The sequence below is a fragment of the Haliotis asinina genome, chromosome 6, assembly GCF_037392515.1.
Source record: "Haliotis asinina isolate JCU_RB_2024 chromosome 6, JCU_Hal_asi_v2, whole genome shotgun sequence".
NCBI lineage: Eukaryota > Metazoa > Mollusca > Gastropoda > Lepetellida > Haliotidae > Haliotis > Haliotis asinina.
Window position 1 is genome coordinate 26,353,326 of NC_090285.1, and position 12,355 is coordinate 26,365,680.

At 40.7% G+C, this 12,355-nt stretch overlaps 1 protein-coding gene across 1 annotated transcript; it reads left to right on the forward strand.

The window, feature by feature from the left end:
• Positions 1-3,784: 3,784 nt before the first annotated feature.
• On the forward strand, positions 3,785-11,700 carry LOC137288063 (tetraspanin-33-like). Its single transcript, XM_067820440.1, has 7 exons — positions 3,785-3,882; positions 5,672-5,854; positions 6,353-6,538; positions 7,204-7,374; positions 7,856-8,008; positions 8,762-8,878; positions 9,204-11,700. The coding sequence occupies exons 2-7, from the start codon at positions 5,711-5,713 to the stop codon at positions 9,270-9,272; spliced, it is 840 nt and encodes a 279-aa protein (XP_067676541.1). The 5' UTR covers positions 3,785-3,882; positions 5,672-5,710; the 3' UTR covers positions 9,273-11,700.
• The last annotated feature ends 655 nt before the right edge of the window (positions 11,701-12,355 follow it).

Below are 12,355 nucleotides of genomic sequence, written 5' to 3' on the forward strand. Positions count from 1 at the left end.
ATGTATGTCGCAGACACACCTGTACAGGTAAACTTAGGGTGAGTATTGCTGGTTAACTGAAGAATTTCCTTTGACTGCAGGCACACGGGGCAGCTAGTGGCACTGGCTTCATCCTCCGGGCCAGCATGGCAGCAGTATCGGAATGGATCACAGAACGAAGTTTATTTGTTCTGTTTGTTTATGAAGATGTAATTGAGCATTACCGTATCACTTAAATTCTAACTGAATCCTGTTTTGTTAACTCGATGGACCTAATAACGCACTTAAGCGGGACCGACATTTAGAGTGATTTACCGACTTACGCATTACATAATTCTTGATTCATACGATATATATTTTTGGCAGTTTAATTGTTTTAAAAAAAATCCTCAGGACATGTCATGAACGGCCTTCACCTTAAATCACTCGCCAGATCCCCAGACATGTCTCCAATGAAGACTCACCGGGATGTTCTCGGGGTGAGTGTGTACGCCAGCGTTTCAACTTGAAAAACTTCTTCCTTTGGAATGGCAGGCAGTGCCAGTAACAAGCAGATACACAGTAATAAATTCTATAGCATCATGATGTCGTGTACACACTAGACACAGAAGTTCTTTAAGCCTGAAATTAATTTCTGACATTTATCGCCAGCACACTTTCAGCGATTCCCACATATTTTATCGGTAGTATATAACTGTTTTATACATAGAAATTGTATGACTACCAGAGACCTGATCTTTAACTTTACTCAGTGTGAAGACGGCTGGTACATGCATGTCCTCCCTGCATACCATACACCGTTTAGCAGGACATCCCAGTCAGGCCGCAGAGAAGCGTCAGTATCAGCATCATGTTTTGTTACAGCGGAAGAACGTCGGCACTAACTACACTCGCATTTAGATAAGGCCAGTATTTAAGGGACCCCTGTACTCACAATGTCAGGGTATAAAATAACTGATCTAACCCCTTTTCTAAGAGACCTTGTGAACGATGTATTTGTTTGACATTGAGCACAAACTCTGTCCCAGGTGAAATCTCTACCAGGTAGTGAAAACAATGCAAATGCCCAACGTAAAGGCACGAGCTGAACACAGCTTTCCTATTGTTTCATGAGTTGTGCTAGTGAAAAAAATCACTATGCAACTTGATGAGAACGTAACTACTATAGAACAATAGTGCTTTGGGGCGCTTTGTTTATGTTTTCATATTTGTTATTCGTTTTCCGCATTCTTGTTTGCACTGTACTGCCAGACTTTCAGTCAGGCGTGGCATAATATACACGTTCTATACATACTAAATACAAATGTACATATATGGTATACATGGTTATAATGCCAGCCGTTTAACTTGTGGACTAATGAATCAATGTTCCATCTAAACCATTAGTGCATGTACTTATATAAATTGTCTTATAGAGAATATTGAATGCGACCACGTGACATGACTAAACTGGTAGGATATTCACAGTCGGACATGGCACTGATGTCTAACCAGTTGATATCTACCAACGTCTTATGGAGGAGATTCTAATATAAAGCCACACTGATCGTCACGGGGACTACAAATTAAACAATGTCGAGTATTTCAACACCTAACTGTCCGTGTTTCAACTGCAGCGGTAATGATCTATAATTGGCAAGTATCTTTCGCTGGACACAGTAGTCTTTAAGTATTTCTTTGACATTCTGTCTTGCTTGAATGTGCTATAAGTTCTGAGTTTATCGACATGTGATAGGAACTTATCAATCTATGATTCTTCAATAGGTGGTTGTCTGTCACCAAACACCTTTCGGTGGAATACAACTGTAACTTCGTTTAAATTGAAGCGTTCATAAAAAATCTCTACCCTCTACTCTCTATGCAAGGGAGATAACTGTAAAATGCAAGACTCTTTTACTTTCGGACCTCTCTAAAACTCTGAGAACCAGCGTTCTATTCTGTGTTGATGATTTTTCGAAATTAACATCTGCAATATTTTAATCCTTTGTTTTGTCAAGTAGCTTTAGCAGCCTAGTTTACCTCTCTAAACACAGCTTGATTTGGGTACTGCCCAAACGATTCTTCAGGTTTTCAACACAACATTAGTGCAGCTGCAATTCCCTCAACTCCTGCAAACAACTGCTTCCTGAAGTCTTGTTAAAATCGTAACTACCTCGAATTCAGTCACTTACTGAAAGAACAATATCATCCATAAACATACATCATTTACCATATTATTCCTCACCTTCACAATGATATTCTGGTAACGGAAATGCAAGTTGAAGTTTAGAATCAAATGCACTCATTATTGTCAAGTGATAGATTTAGTGGTTTGGTTCCCAGACGGATAGTGTTAAATCATATGAGATTATCGTGACCAAACTTACCGCTTACCGCCACTATTGCTAACCACCATCAATATCCGATGTGGACATGCATTTCAGCAAGAATAACAATAAGGAGCCACAATCATGAAATACTGATGGAAGTGGGATTTATGTTGGTCATACACACTGAAGGTAATGCTCCTTTTGTCGTTAAATCAGCGTATGGCATTGATAACCTTTCAGTGAAGTTCACAGGTCGGAATAACTGGAGGTTGTCAACTGAATAGTATTTAACAAGGTATAGACGATTTCTCTACATTGTGTACCTGATATATTGTGAGTGAGTGAGTTTAGTTTCACGCCGCTTTTTAGCAATATTCCAGCAATATCACGGCGGGGGACACCAGAGAATGGGCTTCACACATAGTACCCATGTGGGGAATCGAACCCGGGTTTACGGCGTGACGAGCGAACGCTTTAACTACTAGGCTGACCCCACCGCCACCAAATGATATATGGTCTTTAGGCTCTTAACTGTATACTTTGATCCTGTAACAGATCCAGCATAAAGGTATCGACGCTGCTTCTTCAAGGAGCGGTGCCAACTCCCCATTTCAAGGTACACCATGTCCTTCAGTTTAGTCATATCAGTGTGCACAGCTTGTAGAAGTAAATGTCACATGGATTTTATTGATTTGTCACTGTTTTGCATCAGATAAGAGATAAACACGAGCGTTCTGTACTGGCGCGCCCTGAACACTTGTGGCATCAATCAAGGTGACACATAGGGCAACTTGTAAAGCTACCACCGTGACACCGACCAAGCTCTGTATATGAGTCTGAAGAGAGACGACATCTTTTCGTATCATCTCAAGGGAGAAAAGTGTCATGTTTATCACAGTACCAGAAGTTTCTGCTCATGACCTCTACATTCCCATTCGACGCCATAAACACGTCTCCTGCCACACATGACATACACTGATGAAACTGAATCAGTTGTCTGCCAGTGCTACGAAGTTTAGCTAATACCTAAGCTGGACGTAGTTTCTGGAATCAAATCACCCTCCAACACACACGTCTCGTCACGTCTGCTTGTCATCGATTCCCCGCCAATTTGAACATGGGATACACACACGATAATAGATCGATCAGGCCAAGCTAACGCTGTATCAGTTAACTCCCTTTATATCACAATTCAAGGTCGGGTATATGGTACCATGTTCACCCCATGGTATGAAGACCAGTGGCTATTTTCCATCTATTGTATTCTTATTTGATTACCGTAAATAATCTGTGCACTTTATTCACAATAATTATGTGGGAATTATTTGACAGCACTGCGCTTATTGCCCTTGTCTGAGACGCGATCGTTGCGAGGCTGTGACGGTACATATTCAAGTCGGTGCTGAATGGGGCATCTGGATCGATACGTGAAAGCTGCCATGCTACGAGTTGGGAGTACAACTCGTAATGTGCACGATCTGTGTCGAAGTTCAGCATTTACCAAAGCGGATATGACCCCAAAGAGTTTGTGGACATCCTCCGTTTCTAGTATGGAACATCATCGCACTCCACGTCTGCATAACATACATTTAAGGTAACGTCTATCACCGGTATGGGTCACATTTTTGCCTCATTCATCCACTATCAGGATATTTATTAATGATGGTCTTGCCTGAACCGCATTATGTGTTGTGCGACAGATGCGAAGTGGCCGTGCAATCAACATGTCGGCTCCAATTCACGCTTGTGAATGGCCCTGTGAGCTTGTTTGTAGGTAGCAGTGGTAATGATGGTTAACTGTTCGCGGGATGAACACCAGCACACCAGCTTAGTGTCTACCATTTTACAGCGTGTGTCAGACGTCCAGAAGACCATCCCTCGAAAGAAAGACTCCTACATATGACAAAGTGTGTTGTATGATAGATGATATCCTGTCAGTGTTGTGTGATAGAGGATATAGTGTCAGTGTTGTGTGATAGATGATATACTGTCAGTGTTGTGTGATAGAGGATATAGTGTCAGTGTTGTGTGATAGAGGATATACTGTCAGTGTTGTGTGATAGAGGATATAGTGTCAGTGTTGTGTGATACAGGATACACTGTCAGCATTGTGTGAACTGGGGACATACTGTTAATTAGTGTTGTTTGGTATGAGGATATACTGTTGTGTGATATAGGATATGCTAGTGTTGTGTGATATGGGATCTTCTGTTAGTGTTGTGTGGTATGGGGATATATTGTCAGTGTTGTGTGATATGGGGCATAATGTCAGTGTTTTGTGATACTGAATATACTGTCAGTTTTGTGTGATATGGGGATATACTAGTCAGTGTTTTGTGTGATAAGAGACATACCACCAGTGTTGTTTGATATGGGGATATATTGTCAGTATTGTGTGAATTTGATTGTATACACTCAGTGTTTTGTGATATGGGGTATACTGTCAGTATTGTGTGATATACTGGGATATACTGTTATGTGTGTGAGAGCTGACTGCATCCTGACGTCATTGTTAAGTGGCGACAAGTACACCACCTGTTACAAGATCAATTCGTTTTAGCGTCAGAATAAATATGGTTTGTATCGATTCAGTGTAGATTTATGCATATACGCGAACGTTATACGTGTGTCACCCTTGGACATGCCTCGCAGTTGTGTACACAATAGGCGAAGATGTGAGTCATGTTTAGTCTGTATACTTTGTCATCAGATGCAACACGTAGCGACTTCAAACATCGGAAAATGCAAACTTAAAGCTTGAATCCGAAATGTTTAAGCTCAATGATTCAGCCCCCTCACGTTCCATCCCTGTCTGTTTGCCTTTTAGAAGAATTACCTACAGGTTGCTATAACACATTAAAAGTATAGATATACAAAGTGTACAATGTAATAAGACTATCCAACACCCTTTGAGTGAATGGTCAGCGTTGCAACATTGTCAGTTTCTCAGACGACATGACCATATTGCTCGTTTCTTTTCGTCATGCATGTGGTTGTGACGCCGAGGTCAGTCCATAGTGTAACCGGAAATACGTAGATGGTGTCATGGAAAATGACTTTGGGCTGACATACAAATACTGCCTCTGAATGTCCACACTTACAACACTGATCTTGTATTTGATATAGCCAGTGGAAGCATTTGTATAATTGAGTTTAATGTAACCCTTGACACCCATGTGAGTCACAAAACATAACAATGACAAATATGCGGAAGTTCTATTTTCTGTCGGAGTTAGGTGTACAAGGGACAAGGCCCCGGAGTTGATGAAAAAAAAGAAGAAAATATTCAGTGTTATTCGTGTCAGGATTTGAAGGATTGTTTATCATGGTTTATCGTATTTGATAATCAAACACTCATCTGAAATCTGATATTTTCCCAACAGGTAACCGGGTCTCAGTGAACTCGACATCTTAAGGATAAAATGCCTGGCGCAGGGGACGTAACTCCGACAGACTCCATCACTCAACAGTCAATAGTGGTTTCCTCCTCTTCTTGGATAGACCGGTGTTGTGACTGTAACTTGTGGATTAAGTACAGTCTGTTTGTTATCAACTTTCTAGTATGGGTGAGTAAGTCATTTGGTTATTACAAACAAAGAAATTCAAAACCAAAATTGAAACTAAATTATGAGGAATCGATATTTGGTGGAATTGGATAAATGACTAGTAATATTCAGATCTGTAATAATGCCCCACCCACTCCTCATCCGAAATTTCTGATGCCTTGGCTTGAATGAGCATTGAGATTATCAGTGATACCTAAGGTGTCCTTATGTTGCTAAAGATTCGTGCTCCATTGCGAAACGAGACTAAATAAATGCTGTAGTTACTGGCCAGCATATGAGGTCCGTTCGATCAAAGTGATATTTCTTCTGAGTTGCATACGTTAAGCAAGCTGTGTGGCTTCGAATCCCAGACCCATGTTGCGAGCGCCATGCCCGTGCTGGGAGCCAGCGTCCAGCTCCAGCAGGCATTATTTCTGACGTTTAGTCCGCATAAAGGTGACATGCCGTTGTAATATTTAAATGGTTGTTACAAATGACCAGTGTCATCCATGGTTTCAGACTGCCGGTTGTGTGATGCTTGGCATCGGAATCTGGGCACGTCTGCAGAAGAAAGGCCTGACCTTCTTCGACCACGTGATCACTGACCCTGCCTACATGCTGATAGTGGTTGGGTCAGTGATGTTCTTCATCAGCATATTCGGATGTATTGGAGCTCTCAGGGAAAACATCTGTCTTCTGCGAACAGTGAGTACTGCTTGATCTGTTCCTCTATTGTTGATGGCGACGGTGTTGGTGTTGGTAAGTGAGTGAGTGAGTGAGTTTAGTTTTACGCCGCACTCAGCAATATTACAGCTATATGGCGGCGGTCTGTAAATAATCGAGTCTGGACCAGACAATCCAGTGATCAACAACATGAGCATCGATCTGCGCAATTGGGAACCGATGACATGTGTCAACCAAGTCAGCGAGTCTGACCACCCGATCCCGTTAGTCGCCTCTTACGACAAGCTGAGTCGCCTTTTATGGCAAGCATGGGTTGCTGAAGGCCTATTCTACCCCGGGACCTTCACGGGGCGGTGTTGGTAAGTATAGGTGATAGTGTTGGTGTTGATTTTGATGTTGTTGATGGTGCTGGTGTTGGTAAGGTGTTAGTGTTAGTGATGTAATGGTGATGGCGTTGGCGTAGGCGTTGGTATTGCGATGGTGTTGGTGTTGGTGTTGGTGCTGGTATTGTGATGGTGTTGGCTTTGGTGTTGATGTTGTTGATGGTGTTGGTGTTAGTGTGGTGGAGGTGTTAGGAAACTCACGAGATACGTAGCTCTGTTAAAGAGAAGGGGATTCTAGTTTGAGGTGTTTCTTTTTCCGTTGTCCTACACTTCACAATGACCAACGTATCGGTTATTTCACAGTACATACTGACCATTGTGGTGGTGTTCGTGGTCCAAGTGGTGGCCGGTATCCTGGCCTTCGTCCTGATGGACAAAGTTGAAAAAGCCATGATGGACTACATGCAGCACGCCATCACCCACTACGGTGATAACAACGACATCAGAGACGCCATAGACTTCCTACAAAAACAGGTAAACCTTTCATGAGATACCTCACAGGTTGGTTTTTGCATTTACATAACATTTGCTATTTGAAAACAATCTTTATTGTTGAGCGATGACTAAAACGGATAAAAGGTTAGTGTTTCTTCAATGTATAAAAGACCCGTGACTGTTCGGTTTAGCAGTGGTCTTCAGCATCCTCTGCTTGTCGCAAAGGGAGAGTGGTACTAAGTGTCTCCCTTTGCGAGTTCTGTAGATTGATCCTCATGCTGTTGATCACTGGATTGTTTCATCCAGATTTCTTTATGTACAGGCCGCCTGAATAACAACAACCAACCAATGTATTTGAACAATTCATGATATGTTGCATCCCGTGCCCCAGCCATGTTCGTTAGGTATCTACACTGTTTGAACAAAACGGTTTGAGGATGTTGTCCTATTTAGCTGTGAGATTCAAATCTACACGGACATTGCCATGTTAATGTTTCTAAAATTTTGATTGAACGTGCAGTTCTATTGCTGCGGTGCCGCAAGTTACTCCGACTGGGAAGTGAATGCATACTACAACTGTTCCTCGGCTGCCCTGTCTCATTGTGGAGTGCCGAGGTCCTGCTGCAGGGTGCCCACGTCCGCCCAGTGTGGATTCCATATCCGCAAGTATCTGGTCAGTGTATAGTGCAGCCTCACATACAGACAAGTAAAAACAATTATTCCTTATTTACAAGCACAGTTATATCAAGGGTTTCTCTTTGGGAATTGCGTATACTGTTTGAAAAAGAAGTCACGATATTTGTGGATGTTCTATCCATTTTTAAGAACAACTGAAATCATAAACACGTTTTATAAGTCACGGGGAACTTTCTGTAACATCTTTCTGCAGGAACAGTCTGAGACAAATGTAACATTTTCAGAGCTAGCTGGTATTGAAGATCAGTCAGAAACATTTTCACAGTTAGCTGGTATTGAGGATCAGTCAGCTCACAGGTTTGCACTGTTACGTTAACCGCAGTCACTGATATGACCTGTCCCTAGAGTGAATCCTGCGCACATGGGATCTCCAGACTGCACTGTGAACGTTGTAACTACGGATGTTCCCAAGTGCTGTCTGTTTTCACCACTCCACACCCAGAAATAATCTTAAATTAGGTCCATGGCTAGAAAGGTCGAGATCTGGGGCTAGATGTCGCGTGGTACTAAATGCATGAGTGCAAGTCGATGTGTATATACATAACGCGAGAAAACACAAAGACGAACACGTCAGGCGGTTGCTCCATGCATAAACTGTTCATCATTTATCTGTATCTCTCATATATTACCAACTTTGTGCCTTCAACCTACTTGTTGGCGGATATCAATTTTTGTCTCACATGTTAGAATGTTGAAAAGATATGCCTAGAAGGTCAACGTGTATTTACAGGACACATACGCAGAGCAATTCGTCTTCACTCAAGGCTGTATAGGGTCGCTCATGTTTGCATTCAAGGATAACCTAATCGTCATTGGCCTTATAGCCCTGTGTGTCGGCTTCCTAGAGGTAAAGTGGAATATTTCTATTGGTGTGCTGTTATGTCGACATGTTAGAGGTAGAATATAGTATACAATATAGTAGAATATATATATATATATATATATTGATGTTCTGATATATGGAAGAGGTAAAGTGGTATACAGTGATATATCATTTTTTTTTGTATGTAAAGGGTAAAATATACATTTACTAATGCGCCTACGTGGCGCTGGTTTGGTCCCGATTAATGTATAATTAATGAAGGAGTAATTACTTACGTCTATTTCACGCAGTTATGTAATAACTGAAGGTATGATCTTTGTTTTTTTATACCATCAATTGTTCGTTGCAGTTATTTTCAATGTTGTTGGCTCACAACATGGTGCGGTACATCTTCATTGATCAGAAAATGTTCGAGTAGCAATAACAACAGCATCTCATGCAATATTCACTTTCACTCGCAATATATGTGAATAACATAGCAACTACCGCTTCATAAGAGACCGAGATGGCCTCATTGTGGTTAACAAAATCTGAGCATCTTCCCAAACCACTCTGGAGTAGGCCCACGACACCATCATCATCACCAGTGTATGCAGTGCCGAAGTTTAAAGGTCATGCAGTTCTACAGCAGGCAGCAAGACGCTGGTGAAGGCAATGACTAGGATAGTTATCCCCAGGACAATGGAAGAAACACTAAGTAAATGCAAATATCTAACAAAAACAAGATGGTTATTGTGCCGGGTTGCTGTACGAGAACCTTCAGCGTCAACAGCTTCCCATTCATATGATTGCAATGATGTGAACTCTGCCAGAATTTACCATGTACAGATAGACGACCTATGTGCTTGTTTCTACGCCCATTCCCTCATTATCAGAATACGTGCACTACCCCTGTTCCTTCCACACATCTTCATCAGTGGTTCAAAGAGAACATGTCCTGCGCAGTGGGTCATTGTTTTCTTACAAAATAGTAAACATGTTTATTAACGTTCTACGATTGTGCTGGAAGGAAGTTAGTGAAGGAAGGAAGATGGTCACAAAGAGAGGGACACAGAAACGGATGCGAAAAGAGTGAAAGTGGTCTAATCCAAGTTTGTGCAAGCTGGTCCAGATCCTGCAATACCTGATGTTGCAGATGGAGAACGATGCAGCCACTGAACTCTCGATATTTGTGTATATCTGGGCATTTACGGATTAGTTCATGTTGATGGTTCCCATAATTTTGATATTTTGACGATTCCTGAAACATCCAGCAAGACTTTAGTTTTTCAACATATCAAGGGAACGCTTTACGTTCTCTAATGGCCAACCTGAAGTATGGCAAGCTGGGGGGTAACAGATCCTGGTTTAGTCAGGACCACATGTTTGTGAGAAACTGTTAGTATATCACACTGCTGATTTGTCTCCTTTTGTATATTAATACTTATCACGTATTAGTCTGTTTTAGTTTAAAGTCAATAGTAATAGTAATGATATAAACGGATGTATTTCAAACGAGGAACACTACCTGTCAGCTATGCATCATACGTAGAATCTTCAGGTGCAATTACGTTAAGCTAGCAATAATTTCTATAAAACAATTAACTCTACTGGCGACACCCAATGAAATTTTCCATACATGGATTTATTTTGTAGAAAACTAACTTGTTATAAAACGAATTACGAAAACACAACTGATGATGGATTTCAGAGGAAATACCTGAAATTCCTTGATACCAGATGTTTGTAAATGAATGTATTAACCCGGTCTTCAATGAACCACTGGTTTCCACTCAAAATGACCGATGTACGGGTTATCATTTACGACGGTTGAAGTAGTATTGGACAGACATTTTCCTTTGATTTCCTATTACAAGGAAACGATCGGTATATTTTCTTTTGTACCTCAGTGGATATTTTGTGAAGTTGGGTTTGGGTGTTGCGTTTCAGATTATGCAACATGCAGTCTTGTATCAGCTAACTACATGTTTCTTACACGTCACTGTCGAGAAGTATCCGATGGCTGCATTCATAGGCATCTATGCTACATTGAGCAACACTGTTTCTCCCACACTACCGACATTCCGCGAACTCCTCAATGTTTTGTTGAACTTATTAGTAACAGCTGCACTAACGACATCGTCTACATCTTACATCGTTGTGGAACAGGTCACCGAGTGAGACTGTTATTAACACAGGTGTGTGTCACTAAACACAAGGCAGACAGTACGGGAATGTAACCAATGTTTATATGTAAAATGTTTACATATATATATACATATTGTAATTTTGTATTTATTTAGCACTCTTGACTGGTTCTCTGAGGCAAATACGATATTAATAGTATACTATATTTATAACCTCTTCAGAGTCTTCGTACATAATATTCGTTTTTGGATTTCTGGGTGTAATACTGACAATTCTTCAAGCCGCACCTCAACATACTGTCTGCGTACGTTTCAATAACGGATTCTCGTGTAGCCCTGTTGATATCATACATTTATGCCTTAACGTTGTTTCTAGATTTAAAAGAAATACAGACATACTGGGTAACGTTATAAGGTGCAATACTTCATACTGGTGTGCAATATACATATTATAAATATATTTGTATATATATATATATGGTTATAACATTATTAATATAAAATATTGTCCTGCCTTTTCTCACCTGATATGTACATACTCTCTCTGAAATGTTTACAGATATGAGTTTACTACTGGTCTGTTGTTTACGATTTACCTGCTTGTTTCTTTCGATTTAAGGTATGATTTGGTATCAAAACTTCATCTAAATATTTTAAAAATATTTTTTTTGTGATATTGTTGATACAATAAATATTCTTAATTTTTGTTGACATTTCAAATCTATGCTCGTTCTGTTTGCCAAATGCATATTCGACTCACGTTACTTACACAACGTTTGTTTTTCACACAGTGGCACATTTCAAATCAAGTGTAAATCAGTTTGTCTAGAAAATCAGATACGTCATCAAGAAAAGTGAGATTTGGAACAATTTCTTCAAATATATAGCTCCAAAGAAACATGTATGTTCAGTGTGTGTGTTGAGTAGGTGAGTGAGATTACCCAGCAATACCCCAGCCATATGGCGGCGGTCTGTAAATGATCAAATTTGGAGCAGACAATCCAGTGATCAACAACATGAGCATGGATCTACTCCACTGGGATACGATGACACGTGTCAACCAAGTCAGCGAGCCAGACCACACTAACCCGTTAGTCTTTCTTGCGACAAGGATGTGTTACTGAAGCCGTGATGTAGGCTGCGTTGACGTGCACTGATGAAAATCAACTGATGACTGATCAGTCTATGTATGATGACAATATCCAGGAACAAACTCAAATTTAATCAAACAGGAGAAATAGCCTATATGAAATACAGCAATCGGACTGTCCAAACATAGATTATAGTGTGCTGTTTCAGACACGGTTCCAACAGACACGAAAGGCAATGTTATTTTTTGTCTGTTTAATGAAGAACATTCTGTTTTATCAAATTG

Bases quoted from the DNA above. Each gene is read 5' to 3' on its own strand.
- LOC137288063 (XM_067820440.1), top strand. From the start codon at position 5,711: ATGCCTGGCGCAGGGGACGTAACTCCGACAGACTCCATCACTCAACAG. The intron at 7,375-7,855 runs GTAAACCTTTCA...TTGAACGTGCAG, and splicing joins TAGACTTCCTACAAAAACAG to TTCTATTGCTGCGGTGCCGC. The intron at 8,879-9,203 runs GTAAAGTGGAAT...TGTTCGTTGCAG, and splicing joins TGTGTGTCGGCTTCCTAGAG to TTATTTTCAATGTTGTTGGC.